This window comes from Phocoena sinus, chromosome 19 (assembly GCF_008692025.1).
Source record: "Phocoena sinus isolate mPhoSin1 chromosome 19, mPhoSin1.pri, whole genome shotgun sequence".
Taxonomy (NCBI): Eukaryota; Metazoa; Chordata; class Mammalia; order Artiodactyla; family Phocoenidae; genus Phocoena; species Phocoena sinus.
In genome coordinates, this window is record NC_045781.1 from 391,136 (window position 1) to 411,070 (window position 19,935).

At 46.0% G+C, this 19,935-nt stretch overlaps 1 protein-coding gene across 7 annotated transcripts; it reads left to right on the forward strand.

Annotated features, from left to right (window-relative positions):
- Positions 1–4,327: 4,327 nt before the first annotated feature.
- On the forward strand, positions 4,328–18,858 carry ZNF329 (zinc finger protein 329). Of its 7 annotated transcripts, none has more exons than XM_032614940.1 (4): positions 4,370–4,400; positions 4,741–4,902; positions 6,777–6,907; positions 16,240–18,858. In XM_032614940.1, exon 4 carries the CDS (start codon positions 16,260–16,262, stop codon positions 17,874–17,876), a length of 1,617 nt encoding a protein of 538 aa, XP_032470831.1. In that variant the 5' UTR covers positions 4,370–4,400; positions 4,741–4,902; positions 6,777–6,907; positions 16,240–16,259; the 3' UTR covers positions 17,877–18,858. The 7 variants fall into 7 exon arrangements, with proteins under 7 accessions (XP_032470835.1, XP_032470833.1, XP_032470831.1 ...); XM_032614943.1 differs by having other exon boundaries at positions 4,804–4,902; XM_032614942.1 differs by lacking the exon at positions 4,741–4,902 and having other exon boundaries at positions 4,354–4,400.
- Positions 18,859–19,935: the final 1,077 nt, after the last annotated feature.

The window sequence follows — 19,935 nt, forward strand, 5'->3', positions numbered from 1 at the left end:
AGCATGTGAGGACATGTAATTCTTCTTCAAGGAGGGCAGTGAAAAATTGGGACCAACAATTCAACTGACTGGTTTTCAGTCAATGAATATTCATTAAGTACCCAGTGTGTGCCAGGTATGAATGAAGACTTAAAGAGGATAAGGAATGAGCTGGGCAGATATCTGATGGAAGTGTATTCCAGGCAAGGGGGGAACAGCAGTGCAAAGGCCCTGACGTGGGAGCATATCATGCATGGGAGCACCAGGGAGAGGACGAGTGTGGCTGGAGCTGAGTAAGGCAGAGAGAAAGAAAAGTGTGAGCTCAGGGCTGACCTGGCTGCCTTGCAGGCTGTGGTGTGGACTTTCCCCACTGAGGGAGCTGGGAGCCCTCAAACATTTTGAGCAAAGGAGGGAGGTGCCATGGAAAGTCTCTGGCTGCTATGGGGAAATTTAGCTGGGGAGAAGGATAGAACTGGGGGGCTGGTGACATGACCACTGTAAGAGATGCTGGCCGTCAGGCAGGCAGTGAGAGTTGGCTGCATTCTGGGTAGGTTTGAGCACGATGCTGGCAGGACCTGCCGTCCAGTCACAGGTAGGATATGAATTAGCAGAGTCCAGACACCAAAGAAGATTTGGCCTGGGACTTCCCTGGTGACTCAGCAGTTAAGAATCCGCCTGCCAATGCAGGTGACACAGGTTCGAGCCCTGGTCCGGGAGAATCCCACATGCCGTGGAGCAACTAATCCCATGTGCCACAACTACTGAGCCTGCGCTCTAGAGCCCACGTGCCACAACTACTGAAGCCTGTGCACATAGAGCCCATGCTCTGTAACAAGAGAAGCCACCACAACGAGAAGCCCGTGCACCACTACGAAGAGTAGCCCCTGCTCACCACAACTAGAAAAAGCCCACGCGCAGCAACGAAGACCCAACACAGCCAAAAATAAATAAATAAATAAGTTTATTACCAAAAAAAAAAAGATTTGGCCTTTATCAGGGAAAGAATGGAAACGCTGGTGACCAAGACAGGCAACGCTGTGAGAGGAGCTGGGATTGAGGACAGCACTGGCATTCGCTTTGGGGCATGTAAGATGCTCATCAGGCCTTCCAGTGGAGAGTCAAGGAGGCAGGAGACTGTTTTAGTCTGGAGTACAGGGAGGGGACTGGGCTGGTATGATGTACTTGGGGATCATCAGCAATAGAAAACCTGAAAAAATGAGGCACTGACCAGAAGAGGGAGTACAGAGGAGAGTGCTCTCCAGAGCAGGGGTGTCTGATAACGGAGAACCTGGTGTGAGGAGGGGCAAGGCAGGGGCAGATCCCGACCTTCTTTCTCAAGCCTGAGGCACTTTGGCCTTCGTGGGCTCCTTCCTCCATCAAAAAATAGGAAAAAAATACATTTTATTACTACATTTGTATAAAGATGAACATAAGCCAGACTGGATTACACTCATTTTTCTCCTCTAATTTTAAAAGGAATGATACCATTTTGGTAGACCCTTAAGGAATCTTGAGCACTCTGGCTTCTGTTCCTGATGGAGAAGTCTAGGAATTGAAAGAGGATCGGAGGCCACAGAAACCAAGGGGCTAGAACCTGATGGAGCTGGAGGGCAGGACTCGACCAGACAAGGCTTTGTAACCTGAGTGAAAGATCTTTTTCTTTAAGGGCACTGTGTGCACCAACAGATGACAAGGCACCAAGGATAGACTATTGGTTGGCTGCTACCCTGACTTGCCTTCAAAGAGGGACCTGCTGTCAGCTGTGAGCCCCTTAGGAGCCCAGGTCACACTCTTTTCCCAGCAGCCTCTGGCCACCAAGCACGCAAGTCCATGGTCCACAGGCCTGGATGTTTGCACCCCACACAAGACTCCTCTCACTGGCAGTCTGCCCTGAGCTTATTGCTAGGCAGCATGGTGGTCTGACAGTGCCTCCTGGCCAATCCTGCTTTCTCCCCTTTTCACTTTTTCATTCTTTCACTAGTGTTATTCCCCAATAAACTTTTGTACTTCTGACTCCATCTCAGTGTATGCTGGCCCTGACTATGACACCTGGAGAAGCCAGACAGGAACATCAGACGAAAAGGAGTCAGGGGAGCTGCTACATAAAGGTTCATACACAGTTGTGAGATAGACTCCAGCATATACATGGATAAACAATGTAAAGTGACCAGTCCCGAAAAAGATTGGGTAGCTAATTAACAGACATACAGGAAGTGTGCAGACTTGCTGGTTGTCAAGGGCCTGCAAGTTAAATCAATGCATTTCAACTTCTAGAGTGGACATTGTGGTAGGCAAAATTCTAAGATGGCGCCCATGATTTCCACCTCCTGGTATTACACCCTGATTCATTTCGGTTGTACAGCAAAGAGGAAGGGATTTTAAAGATGTAATTTAGGTTTTAAATCAGTTGACCTTAACCTAATCAAAAGGGAGATTATTGGTGATAGATCAAGATGGTGGAGTAAGAGGGACATGGATCGCACCTCCCTCCATGAACACATGAAAAATACATCTACATGTGGAACAATTCTCACTGAAAACGAACTGGAAGTTGGCAGAAGGACTCCTGTACATCCAAGGCTGTAAGAGAGATCTACAAGTAATTGGGCAGGAAGGGAAGAAAAGCGACCACGTTGGGACCTGTGTCCCTGGGTGGCGACTAAGAGGAAAACCCTAATAACCCAAGTGCCTATCAGCAGATGATTGATTTAAGAAGGTATGGGGACTTCCCTGGTGGCGCAGTGGTTAAGGCTCCTTGCTCCCAATGCAGGGGGCCCAGGTTCGATCCCTGGTCAGGGAATTAGATCCCACGTGTATGCTGTAACTAAGAGTTTGCGTGCCACAACTAAGGAGCCCACCTGCCACAACTAAAGACCCAGTGCAACCAAATAAATAATAAAATAAATATTAAAAAATAAGATATAGTATGTATATATTACATATATACATGTGGTATGTATATATTATATATGTACACATTGCATATACATATATGTGTATACATATGTAATGGAATATTACTCAGCCATAAAAAATAATGAAATATTGCCATTTGTAGCAACTTGGGTGGACCTAGAGAATATCATACTGAGTGACATAAGTCATACAGAGAAAGACAAATATATATAAATATTATATCACTGTATCTATACCATGTAGAATCTAAAAAATAATACAAATGAATTTATATACAAAACAGAGACAGACTCACAGAGAAAAGAAACTTATGGTTACCAAAGGGGAAAGAGAGAGAGGTAGGGATAAATTAGGAGTATGGGATTAACAGATACAAACTATGATACATAAAACAGATAAGCAACAAGGATTACTGTAAGCACAGGGAACTATCCTCAATATCTTATAATAACCTATAGTGGAAAAAGAATCTGAAAAAAAAACTGAATTACTTTGTTGTACATCTGAAACTAACACAATATTGTAAATCAACTATACTTCAACGAAAAAACCCCTACAATCACCAATACGAAAACAAAAAAGTGTATATATTGGGTGAGATTCTTTGAGAATTGTCTCCTTCACCTTGACTTAGGCTGTGTAGGAACTGTGCCTGGAACCCTAGGCCTCACACACATCCTGCCTGGGCTACTCTGGGGGTTGCCCTCCCACATTCATGCTGGATAGTGGAAGTGTGGGTATTTATTATTTTTTGTACATATACTAATTATTTCTTTTTGAAATTGTTTTATTTTATACACATACATAAAACTGAGAACATTTATTTCTTTTAAAAGCACATTTTCTAACTGCTTGCTGCTAATTTTTATATACTGATTTTTCCACGACACATACATTGATTTGCATTCCTAATCGTCCATCTAAAATCCTTACCTAACTCCCATTAATTCCAAAAATGTGCAGCTTCTGTTTAGATTTCTAAGGAAATAACTATACTGTCAATGGATAATGAGTTGCCCTTATCTGAATTTTAACATATTTTTCTTAAAAATGTGATGATATAGAATTATTTCAGCAAACTATGCAGTACATAAAAATAAGGCTGCACAATAATGATGTCCTGGGATAAAGCGAAAATAAATGTCAGCGAATCCACATTGATATCAATAAATAACTGAATAAGTAAATGAGGGGAAGGGACAGCTCTTCCTGACAGAACAGCTCTTAAGTCCCTGGGCTGGAGGCGAAGACTGGGCGCAGGGCGGGTGGTGACAGCCCGGAACCTTGCGGCCGACCCCCGCCCAGGGCGAGGGGACTGGATCCGGCGCGGTGCCGAGCAGAAGCGAAAGGCAGGCACTGGGGTCTCTACACCGCAAGGGTCCAGCGGTGGCCGCGGAGTCTCCTGGGACGCGCACATCCGGGTCCCGGCGCGCGCACGCGCATTTGTACCGAACATGGCCGCGGCAGCTCCCGCCGCTGCCGCAGGTGCCGCCGGCCAGCCTCCGGTGAGTCTGCTGCGCCCATCGCCCTTTCGGTTCCCCGATTTCCCCCGAGGGCGGTGTGTGTGTCGCGGGGGGCGGTGTCCGCTGGGTCTTGGTGACGCAGGAGCGGAGCGACTGCCGGCGGGTTTCCCGGGGTCAGTGGGCGCGTCCGACTCGCAGGGCCGGGGGTCCGCCCGAGGCGCGGCGGCCCTAGCGAGTGAGGACGCCCCCGGCCAATGTAGACGCCCCCCTTCTGCGGTGTGGATGTCCCCCGACGGGTGTGGACGCCCCCCTTTTGCAGTGTGGACGTCCCATGCAGTTGAGGACGCCCCCTCCGGCAGGTGTGGACGCCCCCCTTCTGCAGTGTGGACGTCCCATGCAGTTGAGGACGCCCCCTCCGGCAGGTGTGGACGCCCCCCTTCTGCAGTGTGGACGTCCCCTGCAGTTGAGGACACCCCACGGCGAGTGTGGACGCCCCGCTGCGGGTGTGGACGTACCTCGGCGGGTGTGGAAGCTCCCTCTTAGAGTGAGGACGCCCTAGCGATTTCCTCCGCGTTTTCCGGCGGTTCCGCGCTCGTCCTTCCATAGGGGCCTTTTTGCCCCTGCCTGCCGGGTGTCCTGGCCCGGCCGCTGGGGCGAGCCCCGGGTCTGCCGCCGTTCTGCTGCCGGGTGGTGGGAGGGTCCGTGTGGGCGTCGGTGGGTCTCGGGCCGAGGTGGCCGCGTTGCGCCCGCAGACTGTGCCGTTTCCCACCCCTCTGCAGACCGGGAGGTGTCAAATCACCTGTTTTTTCCCCACCTAATAGCTGCAAAATCAGATCTTGCTGCACTTCTCAGTGAGGGCTGCGTTTTTCCAACTGCTAGTGGCCACTTCGCTTTCCTCTTCCTTGGTTTAGTGGGTTCGTTTCCTTAGCTCCTCTTCCCGCAGTAGTTTACGATAAAAGTTTTTCTACATATAGAAAAGTTAAGACACTTGTGCGTCCTTAAACCAACTCATTAACTCTGCTCTACTTGCTGTATGCCCTATATTTGTTCCCTTTGTCCACCCTTTTAGCCACCCACTAATCTTTTTGGGATACAGTCAAAGTAAATGGCAGATATCACTCCACTCCCCCCTCAAACACCTTACTACGCTTAACATCAATTAGAGTTCAATATTGCTTTTTAAATTTTTGAGGGAAAACTGACTTACATTGAAATGCACAGATATTCATTGTATCACTGGATGAGTTTTGACAAATGCAGTCCAAACCTTTATCAAAATTACCATCACCCCAGAAAGATCCCTTATCCTTTGCCAATTTAAAAAAAATTGCTTATTAGCGACTTGGGCTTGTAAAAATATGTTTTGAACACTAAGACTTTGTTATTTTTTCCACCCACAGCAAGCAACTTTTCTCCCTTCTGTTGATTGTTTCTCTCCCTTAGCACTCGACTTTTTATTTTGAAGTTTTACACCTACAGAAATGTTGCAGGAATAGTTCAATAAACACTTGGAAAACCATCCAGATTATCAAGTTATTAATACTTTGCCTCATTAGCTTTACCCTTCTTTTCTCCCAGCCTCAAACACACATCTTTTTATATCTTACACACCCTCCCACAAGAAGACAAAAGGTTTATTACTCAGTAATGAGACTGTCTTGGAGAGCAGGGCAGACTTCCCATGATGATCCAAAAAAGTGTGAGTGGGACTTCCCTGGTGGTCCAATTGTTAAGTCTTCTCCCTTCCACTGCAGGGGGCGTGGGTTCAATCCCTGGTTGGGGAACTAAGATCTGGAATGCCACGTGGTGCGGCCAAAAACCAAATAAGCAAACAAAAATCGTGAGACAGCAGGAAAAGGAAGCTCGCTGGGCTTCTATAGTGATTAATGGAGTTGAGATGAGGGTGGCCTTGCATTGGTTGGGGCTTGCATGGTTTGAACTTCCTGCCAACACCAAGGAGAAAACACTCAGGCTTTCTTGTTAGTTTGCCTCGTTTGCAGAAGGAGAAGGGGCAGTAGGTGGTGGTGAGGATGGGGGGTTGAAAGCTGTCAGCAGTCAGTCATCAAAAATGAAGTCAGGGGCTTCCCTGGTGGCGCAATGGTTGAGAGTCCGCCTGCCGATGCAGGGGACATGGGTTCGTGCCCCAGTCTGGGAAGATCCCACATGCCGCGGAGCGGCTAGGCCCGTAAGCCATGGCCGTTGAGCCTGCGTGTCCGGAGCCTGTGCTCCGCAACGGGAGAGGCCACATTGGTGAGAGGCCCGCGTATCACACACACAAAAAAAGAAGTCAGGCTGTTAATCACAATTGGTAATGAGGTGGGTAACTTTATTTGGACAGGGCTAAAATTAGTGGCAAACAATTTATTTTTGTTAAAGAATGTATCATTTGAAGAAGTAAACATCATGTGTGGTCCACAGAGATGGCAAGAACCATGCAGATGGGGTCAGTCATCTGAGGTCTGGCAACCATTGATGTCAAACATCCAGTCATTGGGCTTAAGTGGATCCTTCTGCAGGGTCATAGAGACTGCGTATAAAGCCCTTCAGAGGTGAGTGCCTGGGAATGGAATTCTCCACACACTTTATTTTATTTATTTATCAATTGATTTATTTATTTTTATTTTTGGCTGCATTGGGTCTTCGTTGCTGCACGCAGTCTTTCTCTAGTTGTGGCGAGCGGGGGCTGCTCTTCATTTTGGTGCACGGGCTTCTCATTGTGGTGGCTTCTCGTTGCGGAGTATGGGCTCTAGGCACGCGGGCTCAGTAGTTGTGGCTCGTGGGCTCAGTGGTTTTGGCACACGGGCTCAGTAGTTGTGGCTTGTGGGCTCTAGAGTGCAGGCTCAGTAGTTGTGGTGCACAGGCTCAGTAGTTGTGGCTTGCAGGCTTTAGAGAGCAGTCTCAGCAGTTGGCTCACGGGTTCAGTAGTTGTGGCTTGTGGGCTCAGTAGTTGCGACTCACAGGCTCTAGAGCACAGGCTCAGTAGTTGTGGCTTGCGGGCCCAGTAGTTGTGGCTTGCGGGCCCAGTAGTTATGGCTCGCGGGCTCAGTAGTCATGGCTCGTGGGCTCAGTAGTTGTGGCTCGCGGGCTCTAGAGTGCAGGCTCAGTAGTTGTGGCCTGTGGGCTCTAGAGCACAGGCTCAGTAGTTGTGGCATATGGGCTCAGTAGTTGTGGCACATGGGCTCAGTAGTTGTGGCCCGTGGACTCTAGAGTACAGCCTCAGTAGTTGTGGCTCACGGGCTCTGTTATTGTGGCACGTGGGCTCAGTAGTTGTGGCTTGTGGGCTTGGTGTGGCCCACGGGCTCAGTAGTTGTGGCCCACGGGCTCAGTAGTTGTGGCCCACAGGCTTCAGTAGTTGTGGCACACGGGCTCTAGAGCGCAGGCTCAGTAGTTGTGGCGCACGGGCTTTGTTGCTCCGCAGCATGTGGGATCTTCCCAGGCCAGGGCTGGAACCCATGTCCCCAGTGTCAGCAGGCATGTTCCTAACCACTGCGCCACCAGGGAAGCCCTCTCCGCAAGCTTTAATCCCAAGATACCGGAAACATGCCAAGTGGAGTCTAGACCAGTAGTTCTGACTCCAACAGATTCAACACCTGCTTAATTGTTTAAATAGCTGTATTGAGGTATAATTCATATACCATATAATTCACTCTCTAAGGTATACCATTCAGTGCTTCTTAGTATATTCACCAGGTGGTGCAGCCATCACCGAGATCAGTTTTAGAATATTTTCATCATGCCCCCAAAGAAAACCCCTGCCCGTTAGAACTCACTTCCCATTTCCTCCATCCTTCTTAGCCCCAGGCAATTACTAATCTACTTTCTGTCTCTGCATTTGCCTATTGTAGGCGTTTCATATAAATGGCCATACAATATGTAGTCCTTTGTTTTGGTTTCTTGCACTTAAAAATGTTTTCAAGGTTCATCCATGTTACAGTGTATCAGTACTTGGCTCATTTTTATGGATGAATAATATTCCCTTGTATGAATATATTAATTTGTTTATCCATTCATCAGTTGATAGCCATTTGAGTTGCTTCCATTTTGGGAGTATTACCAGGGCTGGAACCTCTGTCCCCTGCATTGGCAGGCAGATTCTTAACCACTGTGCCAACAGGGAAGCCCAATGCTCAGTCTTTATGATCAATAGTAGCAATATGCCTTTTACTGTCCTGAAAAGAATTTTATAGATAATATTAAATATTCATATAACTTTAAAAATTAAATGTAAAGAATCAATAAAAGGAAAGGCATTTGTATTAAAAAAATTATTTCTATATTTAAATGTTTGGCACAGCTACCTGGAAAACATAAGAAGCAATCTGCTGCTGGAGGTTGTAGGTTTGGATTAAGAGAAATGGGACAGTCAGAATTTATTGTCTTCAGTGCAGTTGAATGAGGTGAGGTATGGCTGGATGCTGCTGGAACAGTGAATGTTGTGGGTGGATCCAGACCAGGTGTATTAAATAGGAATGGAAGAAAGTACCTTGGTGGAAGCAGGTTCTAAGCACTTACGCAGTTAAGGCAACCCAGGCTGTCTGGATGATCTGGGGTGACAGGTGAAGGGTCAGTCACCCCCTCTGCTATGACCTGGAACAACATCAGGACAATTTATCACAGAAAACAGTTCTCCAAACAGACCTGAAGTCTCAACATGTGCTGGGGCAACATTCAGTGTATAGAAAGCCTTAGAGACCATCTTCTTTGGTGGCCATGGGGAAGAGAAGGACAGGCTGGGGAAAATGAGTCATACTGGGGCTCCAGGGAAGTGGTATTGTGAATATCTGAGGTCAGAGGACGAGTGGGGTGGGGGAGGAATAGAGACGCCCCCCCCCCACCAAATTTGTGAACAGCATCAAGGTGAATTTTTTACAACATAGTTTTGGTATCATTGTAGTGCCAAAAATAGCTACACAGATATGTATGAGGGCAATAATACGAGATTTTTAAAACAACCTTAATTAATGAAATTCAGTGTAGTTCCTGCATTAAATACCCTAATTTAATATTATTTCCCTGAAGTCTGTCCTAATGTCCTCCTGTATGCTTGTGATTGTTCTTTTTGCAGTAACCGCTATGGCACTCAGGCCCTCACTGATTGAGTGTAGAGTTGGAATGGCCAGTTTTGGTCAAGGAGAGAGGTGCAAAATAGGGAATGAGTTCATAAATTCAGGGCTGTATCTGGACTTCCATTCAACTTCCTTCCCCTAAATGAAGGCACCTTTTCCCTGATGTCTTGTAACACATGTAGTATTGTTCCGTAGTTCAGTACCCCAGGTTAATACCTGCAGGGATTTCGGCCCACAGGTTGGTCCAACATCACGTGGAGCAGTCCCAAGTGTATTAGCAAGTATGCATCCCTGGTCCAGGCCCATCAGATGCTAGTAGTTCCCGCTCCTTCGGTCTTTGTGACAACCTGACACCTCCACAGATTTCTGGATGCCCCCAGGGGAAAAACTGCCAAGGTCAAGCGCTGCAGGTCAGGCTAGGTGAAACTTGTCCCCTTATAGGTGTAAATTTACTTATCACAGCTTTATTGAAATATAATCCACGTATCATATGATTCTTTCATTCAGAGTGCACAACTCGGTGGTTCTTAGTATATGCACGAAGTTGTGCAGCCGTCACCACTATATATTTCCAGAACGTTTTCATCAATCCAAGAAGAAACCCCATACCAACTAGGAGTCACTCCCCATACTGCCTTCTCCCAGCTCCTGGCAGCCGCGAATTGACTTTCAGTGTGTATGGAATTGCCTTTTCCGGATGTTTCACTTAAATGTGATCATACACTATGGAGTCTTTTGTGTCTGAGTTCTTTTACTGCGTATAATATTTTCAGGATTCATCTGTGTTATTGAAGCATTTATCAGTATTTCACTCCTTCTTAAGCCTGAAGAATATTCCATTGTGTGTATTTCGACATTTTGTTTATCCATTCATCGGTTGGTGGACGTTTATTTGGGTTGTTTCCACTTTTGTTTATCATGAATAGTGCTGTTATGTACTCATAATTCATGGAGAAGTTTATGTGTAGACATATGTTTACGTTTTTCTTGAGTAGATACCTAGGAGTGGAATTGCAGGGTCATATGATAACTCTGTTTAACTTTTTGAGAAACTGTCAGACTGTTTTCCAAAGCAGCTGCACCATTTTATTTATTTACTTATTTTTTGGCTGTGTTGGGTCTTTGTTGCTGCTCGCGGGTTTTCTCTAGTTGTGGCGCGCAGGGGCTAGAGCACGGGCTCTAGGTGCGTGGGCTTCAGTAGTTGTGGCACATGGGCTTGGGTGCTCCATGGCATGTGGGATCTTTCCGGACCAGGGATAAAACCTGTGTCCCCTGCATTGGCAGGTGAATTCTTAACCACTGCGCCACCAGGGAGGTCTCAGCTGTACCATTTTACATTCCCCCCAACAGTGTGTGAGGGTTTCAGTTTCTCCACATGCTCACAACACTTGTTATTGTCTTTTTTTTTTTTTTTGGCCGTGCTGTGTGGCTTGACCCCGACCACGGATTGAACCCAGGCCCATGGCAGTGAAAGCCTGGGTTGTTTTTTTGTTTTTTTTTTTTTGCGGTACGCGGGCCTCTCACTGTTGTGGCCTCTCCTGTTGCGGAGCGCAGGCTCAGCGGCTATGGCTTACGGGCCCAGCCGTTCCGCGGCATGTGGGATCTTCCCGGACCGGGGCACGAACCCGGGTCCCCTGCATCGGCAGGCGGACTCTCAACCCCTGCGCCACCAGGGAAGCCCCTAAGCCTGGGTTTTGATTAGCATTTCCCTAGTAACTAATGATGTTGATCATCTTTTCATGTGCTTATTGGCCATCTGTATGTCTTCTTTGGAGAAATGTTTATTCAGATCCTTTGCCTATTTTTAAAATTTGGGTTGTCCTGTAATTATTGGGCTATAAGAGTTTTTTATATCTTCCGCAAGTCCTTTATCAGATACGTGCTTTGTAAGTATTTTCTCCTGTTTGGTAGGTTGTCTTTTCACTTTCTTAGTGGTATGTAAGTCTTATTTCAATAAAGGAAGTATCTATTATAGATGAAATGGACATTCCCTTTGCTTCTCTAGGGCTGTTCCCTTCCACACTCCCAAGACAGTCATGATCACAGCTTTGGTAGATGTGTTGCCAGGGCATTTTAATATTTTTACTTCGAGAATACTTTGTGTGTCTAAAAATTTGAACTAAGTGGTATCATCCTATATATGTCTGACTTACCTCATTTCTTTTAAGTGCACACATACGTCCTCCCCTTACAGACTTGTAGGGAGGTGCTCTCCATCTCTTGTTTCCACAGGACAGCTGTAGGCCACCCAGGCCCCAGTCTACTCAGAAGGCTCAGTAGAGGAAACATGCAGCATGGTAATAAGGCAGCCTCAGGAGGTCTGAAAAGTAGGAGCAGCCAGGAGTGACAGATGGGGATATGGTCCTCCTGGCCAGCTGGCCCCTCCGCATCACTGTTGAATGCTGTGGACCTAGCAGGCCTCTGGGGTCTTGGCCTTGGCTTCAGACTGAACAGTTCTTATGTTTCCTCACGTGTGATGTTTACCTTAATTCCTTGTGTTCATAGTTGATAAGAATTTTCATCATGAGTTGGAGCTTTCCTTAAAATACCTTATCAATTTATTGACGTAGGGTAAAGGGGTCTACTACTTTAATCTGAGAGCATTTTGATCAAGAGTCTGGGTGAGATTTGTTCAAATTACTTTCTGAATTTATTGAGATAGGATGTAGGGGGCTGTCTTCTGCTTTAATCTGAAAATGTCGGGAATCGTATCAGTAGATGTTCTAATGTTTCATAGGCCTTCTTTTGTAGGATAAATCTAATGTTGCCATTTTGATAACTTTCTTCTGTTTCTTAATTAAATCCCCCTTTTATGACGAATATCACCTATGTATGCCTTCTTGTTCTTTATTTTATGATTACTCTTGCCAAAGGTAATTTCATTAGTCTTTTCAAATAACAGACTTTTGGTTTTCTTCATGTTCTTGGCTGTTTCCTTGTATTTGGTTTCTGTAATTTTTGATCTTACCTTTATTATCACCTTCCTTTCACCTCGTGTTGGTTTTCTCTGTGGCTCTTTCCCTTACTTCTTAAGTCAAACAGTGATCTCACTAACTTTCAGTCTTCTCTTTAAAATACAAGATTAGGGACTTCCCTGGCAGTCCAGTGGTTAGGACTCTGCGCTTTCACTGCTGAGGGTACAGGTTCAATCCGTGGTTGGGGAACTAAGGTCCTGCAAGCCGCATGGCATGGCCACAAAAAACAAAAACAAAAACAAAACAAAAACAAAAAACAATAACAAAAAAAAAAACAAACCAAAAAAAAGCCCCATGCATTAAAGACCAACATTTTTCGCCTAGGAACTTCTTTAGCTGCATCCTCCTTTGCTACATGTTTTGAGATGTGCCATCATCATCAGTTGTTCAGTCCTCTGTGTTTTCTAAGTAGATGCTTTCTAATTTGCATCAACATTTCTCTGTGAATTACTGAGGAAAAGGTTTTCATTTTTCCAAATAAATAGGTTTTTTTAAAATTTAAACTTACTATTATTTTTTGTATTTGGCATTCTTTCTGTTACTGGTTTTTAACTTGAACACATTTGTAGTCAAGAGACTGTGGTCTGGTCTTTGTTGAACTTATTCTTTGGCCTGGTTTGTGACCAGTGTTAGCAAATGTTCCACTTGTGCTTGGAAAGCCTTTGGCTCTAATTGTTGGTAGTGGGTCTTCAGTCAGCTGTGTGACCAGGCTGGCTAATTACATTCTCTTATGCTTGTCTCTGTTCAGTCTTTCTGCATTTCCATTTCTGAAAGAGGTTCTTAAACCCTTCCAGTATGGTTGGATTTGCTGACTTTGCTCTGTGTTTGGAGGTATGCTGTTAATGTAGACATCTTTGCCATTGTTATATTGCCCTTTTATCATCCTTGAAGTTTATTGTTGGTTAACAAAGCACCATTCAATCTTTGTTTGGTTAGCATTTGTCTGTTCCGAACTTTTGCTTTTGTCTTCTGTGTCCTTTTGCTTTTGATGTCTGTTACAAACACATTTTTTAATGCAGTCTGACACAGTGTTTATCTTGCCCATCAAAGCCACTTACATTTATTGTTATTGTGATGTCCTATTTTATACTTTCTATCTTAACCTGTCCTTTTTGAGCTTTCCCCCTTAGCACCTTCTTCTGGATTGATCTGTTGTTTTTTCCTTTTCTTTATTATTCTTTTCTCCTGTAACAGGGTTTTCCCACTTCAGCACTATTTACTTTTGAGTTTTGAGGCTGGTCATTCTATGTGTGAGAGGCTGCCTTGTGTTTTAAAGGTATTTCACAGCATCCCTAGATTCCAGTAGCATCTGACCCCAAGTCATGAGAGCCAAAAATGTTCCCAGATGTTGCCAAGTGTCTTTTGAGGGTAAAACCGTCTCTGGTTGAGAACCACTGCTCTGTGGGCTTGGAAGTTTTACATGACATTTATTCTTTTATTCCTGACTTGACCAGGTCTAACATGAATCATGAACAATATAAGAATGTCAGGACACTTAATTTTGCTACCCCATTTTCATCTCACAGACCACTGCCATTCAGTATTTTAGTCCATCCCATTGTTAACCCCTGAGTCATTGTTACTGCTTCATTTTATGTCGTCAGTGCTGGATTTCATTTAAATACATGTTCTCTCCATTCCTTCCTTCTGGGTTATTTTTTTTTCCCTGAAGAACAGTTTTTTCCTAATTCTTTTGGCAAGTGTCCTTGGAGATAAACCCTGCTTTTGCTTTTCTGAAGTTGCCTTTATCTTTCACTCTTTTTAAAAAATTTTTATTTATTTATTTAATTTTGGCTGCGTTGGGCCTTCGTTGCTGCATGTGGGCTTTCTCTAGTTGTGGTGAGCGGGGGCTACTCTTTGTTGTGGTGCACGGGCAGTGAGAAGCGGTGGCTTCTCTTGTTGCGGAGCACGGGCTCTAGGGGCACGGGCTTCAGTAGTTGTGGCATTAGGGCTCAGTAGTTGTGGCTTGTGGGCTCTAGAGTGCAGGCTTAGTAGTGGTGGCGCAGCAATGCCACAGCACTACTGTGGAACAGCAGTGGGCTTAGTTGCTCTGTGGCATGTGGGATCTTCCCAGACCAGGGCTCGAACCCGTGTCCCCTGCATTGGCAGGCAGATTCCCAACCACTGTGCCACCAGGGAAGTCCCTTACTTTCATTCTGACAGTTTTTTCCCTCAGCACTTTGATGGTAATCTTCCATTACTATCAGGTTTCTATTTTTGTTACCAAGTTAATCACAGTACTGTTCATTCCTTCACTGGTTGTCTTTTTCCTGGTGGCCTTTAACACCATCTCCTTAGGTATAGCTTGATGTCCAGTTATGCTTGGGACTCAGGCTTTCTGAGTCTAAGACACCACCAAGTGGAATTGCAAGGTGGCGGAATGTGCCTGTTTTATGTTTCGATGGCCACTACCAAGTTACACCGCCAAGTGGACTGACCTCTTTACGTGCCCACCAACTCTCTTCTTGCATGACCTGCTCAAGCATTATATTATCATGCCTTGTTTTACTTTTACTCAACTGAAATGTGCATATTTTGTATTCTTAAAGTTACAGTTTGTAAATGCCTTTAGGTGCGAATGAGCAAGAATTCATGTATTCAGGACTTTTCTATTTTCTCTCTGTCAAGTTCCTCCTTGTATCCTTTACCCAGTTTTTCCCCTTTTATGTGCTATTCTGGAAGAATTTTTTTATAGATCTCTGGCACTATTCCTTTGTCTCTTTTATACTTTATAGTATCGTCTCTCCACCTGCCATTTGTATTTTGACTCTTACTCTGTTTTTGGTTGTTTGGAAATTTTTAAAAATTAATTAATTAATTAATTTTATTTTTGGCTGTGCTGGGTCTTTGTTGCTGCGCACGGGCTTTCTCTAGTTGCGGCGAGCAGGGGCTACTCTTCATTGTGATGCACGGGCTTCTCACTGCGGTGGCTTCTCTTGTTGCAGAGCACAGGCTACAGGTGCACGGGCTTCAGTAGTTGTGGCATGCAGGCTCAGTAGTTGTGGCTCGTGGGCGCTAGAGCGCAGGCTCAGTAGTTGTGGCACATGGGCTTAGTTGCTCTGTGGCATGTGGGATATTCCCGGACCAGGGCTCAAACCCGTGTCCCCTTCATTGGCAGACAGATTCTTTACTGTGCCACCAGGGAAGCCCGAGAGCCAGTTTTCTTGATATCTTCAAGTCAAAGGGGCGGGAGCATGGTTAGAGAAAGATCCATAACAGTGAAGACACTGGCAGCCACTTACAGTACTGTCTGTTCCCCAGCTCAGAGCCAGCACACATGATGTAATTCTCATAATAACCCTGCAGGAAGGTCGTTGACAGATCTAGGAATTTCAGAAGTGTCAGGTCACCAGGCCTGTGTTGTGTCCCATCCACGAAGGCAGAACTCTGACCACAAAGGTGGGGTGAAAACTGCTCGTTCAATGCTATTTTAAGCCCATTGTGAAGTGGAGGATCTGGAGTGTGTACTGGTTATTGGTAGGGGAAGTGGGTGATGGGGACAAGATCACAGTGGCCGAGATGTGTTACTGTGTCATCAGAGTGACACCTGGCCTCTGATCTCCCACGTCTCAGGCTAATCCTTTTGGTGATATTTACCCCCAACACCATTCCCCCTGCCTGTTCTCTAGGAGGGTAGAAATGCCATGTGGCTCTTCTTGAACCTGTTCTTGGCTCCATCCCTCAACTCTCACAGTATCTCCCCCTCATATAGATCTGAATTTCAAAAAGAAAACAAGTAAAAAGACACACTCACACACTTGGCCTGTCACCATCTTTCATTCCTCTTCCACACACGGCTTCATGTACTTAAGTCTGTCTTTTTCATTCTTTGCTTTCCAGCCTGGGACAGAAGATTGAAAATGACAGCTGAGAACATTGCTGAGGAAGAACTGTCCTGTGACATGGAGGTGGAAGGATTTACACGAGAGGGTCCTCATTTCTCCATTCTAGGTAACAGTTGGGACTGTGAGAACCAGGAGGGACATTTGAGGCAATCAGCCTTAACTCAGGGGGAACCAGGAGCTCAGGGAGCAATTCGTGAATATCCCGGATTTGGCGAGCATTTGAGCGTGAGCCCAGACCTTCCACGACGTCAGAGAGTTTCCACAAGAAACGGTTTCCATGTACGTGGCTCAGGTGTTAAAAGCCTGGATTGTGACCCAGCTTTACACAATTGTCAGAAAAGTTATGTAGCTAAGAGAGCAGGTGACAGTGACACCTGTGGGAAAGCCTTCAACCATTCCATGGAAGTTATTCAATTTGGAAGAACTCAAACTAGAGAGAAACCCTATAAATACCCTGAAAGTGTTAAGTCTTTCAACCATTTTACCCCTCTTGGTGAACAAAAAATAACGAAAAGAGGGAAGAAACTGTATGAAGGTAAGGACTTTGGGGACATCTTTACCCTGAGTTCATCTCTTAATGAAAACAGGAGGAACAGCCCTGGAGAAAAACTGTACACATGTACTGAATGTGGCAAGTGCTTCAAACGGAACTCGTCTCTTGTTTTACATCACCGAACTCACACTGGAGAGAAACCTTATACCTGTAATGAGTGTGGAAAATCCTTCTCCAAGAACTATAACCTAATTGTGCATCAGAGAATCCATACAGGAGAAAAGCCCTATAAATGCAGTAAATGTGGGAAAGCCTTCAGTGATGGGTCAGCTCTGACGCAACACCAGAGAATTCACACTGGGGAGAAACCTTACGAATGTCCAGAATGTGGGAAGACCTTCAACCGAAATTCGTCCCTCATTCTGCATCAAAGAACTCATACAGGGGAAAAACCATATAGATGTAATGAGTGTGGGAAACCTTTCACTGACATCTCCCACCTCACTGTGCATCTCAGAATCCACACTGGGGAGAAGCCTTATGAATGTAGCAAATGTGGAAAGGCCTTCCGAGATGGCTCATACCTCACCCAGCACGAGAGGACTCACACTGGAGAGAAGCCCTTCGAATGTGTGGAATGCGGGAAATCCTTCAACCGTAACTCTCACCTCATTGTGCATCAGAAGATCCATTCTGGGGAGAAACCCTATGAGTGTAAAGAATGTGGGAAAACTTTCATTGAGAGTGCTTACCTCATCAGGCACCAGAGGATTCATACTGGTGAGAAGCCCTATGGCTGTGATCAGTGTCAGAAACTTTTCAGGAACATCGCCGGCCTCATACGTCACCAGAGGACTCATACTGGCGAGAAGCCCTATGAGTGTAATCAGTGTGGTAAAGCTTTCAGGGACAGCTCCTGTCTGACCAAACACCAGAGAATTCACACTAAGGAGACCCCGTACCAGTGTCCAGATTGTGGAAAGTCCTTCAAGCAGAACTCTCACCTGGCAGTACATCAGAGGCTCCACAGCAGGGAGGGTCCCAGTCATTGTCCTCAGTGTGGGAAAACATTCAGAAGGAGCTCTTCCCTCATCCGACACCAAAGATCACACCCTGGAGAACAACCCGTGGATTTTTAATGAACGTGGGCCACACTCATCTTCCGACTGGCTCTCAAAAACCTATATGAGAGAGAAGTGTCTTCAGGGGTGGCTCCTCCCTGTCAGTGGAAAAGACTGCTCTGAGCTGTCCAGCGGACTGGTGGATGTGAGACATTCCTCAGCCATCCTGTTGAGCCTACACATTAGGGAACTCTTGCAGAGGACACAGGATGGTAGTAAATGTGGCAAAGGCTTCAGGGATGATTCGGCCTGTACCAGACATGATAGTGCCTACACTGGAGTAAAACCTGAGGAAGTCAGGCGGATACTTCCCTGGAGAACTCACCTGCCCGTACATCCGAGTCCTTAAACTGGAAAGAGCCTGTGTAATCGGGAAGAGGAATCCTTTAAGAGGGAGTGTCTGCCTTACTGTTCGTAAGCAAACTCTTACCGGAATCCAGCGAGGGAAGCTGTCGGCGGGAGCCCTTGCTGTCTTAGCTGTGTCAGCAAAGCCACGCTGGTGAGAAACCCCACACGGTGCTCCAGCTCACAGCAACCACAGAATTACAGCGGATTGGCATTTGAAAGTATTTCCGCGTCACGTTCCTGCCAGGTGCTGAGGACTCGTTTCAGCAGGGGCACCTGGGTGAGGAAGTCGCTTGTGAATGAACAGTGATGTTATTCCTCTTAATACGGAGACCAGAGCGGGTTCTCCTAAGAAGGAAAGGGCTGCTGCCGAGAAATATGATGCGTTGCTTTAGTTGTTGAGACAAACACACAGAGAAACACTGAGTTGTTATGTTTACATTGTCGCCCCTCATTGTTCATTTGGGACACTTGTGATTTGTTCCATGCAACCATGCCAAACCATGATGATAAAGGTTTTGTTGCCATATTGAAAACGCTTATAATATGGCCGGCAACCAAAAGCATAAAATGGAAAATTTGCCATGTAAAGTGTGCACACATACGGATGTAGGTTGGGAGTTGATCATAGAGAAATAAACATGGGGTCTCCTAAGGGACTGTTACTTGTGTATGATTTTTCCTCTATCACAAATCATACATTGTTATAATCATTTGATGAGGAATTAAAAGGTGGAGATAAAAAGAGGTGAGTTTGGGTTCTCTTTGGACCTTTTTAAAACCAGAAGTGGCTAAGTCAGGGTCGCAGGGCAGTTGTAAGCATGGATGGGGGCATCTCGGCAGAAACTTCTCTGAATCAGCATCCCACAGCTCAGGGCCTAAGAATAACTTCTTTCTTTGGGACTTGGATAATGAGAGGGTGTTATTGTGAAGAAGAGGGTGGGTCTCCGGGAATGGGGAGTAGGAGGCTACAGAGAAGTCTGGGAGGACCTGGGAGCATCCCTCCTGAGGCCCTGCAGTGCTGGCTGGCTGAGAGCTGCTCACACTGGTTGGCATAGCCTCGGAGCCCCGGGGTGGCTCCCCTTGGAAGTTTGACTTGTTCCTATGGAGGCATACTCAGAGGGAAGGTCACTGAGCTAATTAAGGCTATGAGATAATAAATCTGCGTTGTTTTAAGCTATGTTTCTGGTACTTTGTTATGGGAACAATAGAAAACTAGCACAAGCATTAAAGAAAACTCTTTCCTGCCCTTTCCCTCTTTCTTCTGGTCCTCCTTGCACTCTTTCAGCCTCCTCCTGGCTGAGACTGCAGCAGGGCCGCTGATAGTCTACACCCCACCTTCATACAAATTAGGAACACCAACTCCACCCCCACCCCCCGCAGGGCAATGCAAGAGGAAAACTCTCCTTGGTGCAGCTCTTGCTTTGGAGATGCTGCAATTGGATGTTGGGCTTCTCTACACCAGGGCTAACAGCTGAATCTGAGAGAGACCCAGGGCATAGCCTCTTTTTTTTTTTTTTAAGTTAATTTATTTATTTTTGGCTGCATTGGGTCTTCGTTGCTGTGCACGGGCTTTCTGTAGTTGCGGCGAGCAGGGGCTACTCTTCGTTGTGGTGCTCAGGCTTCTCACTGCGGTGGCTTCTCTTGTTGCAGAGCACGGGCTGTAGAGCGTGTGGGCTTCAGTAGTTGTGGCACATGGGCTTGGTTGCTCGGCAGCATGTGGGATCTTCCC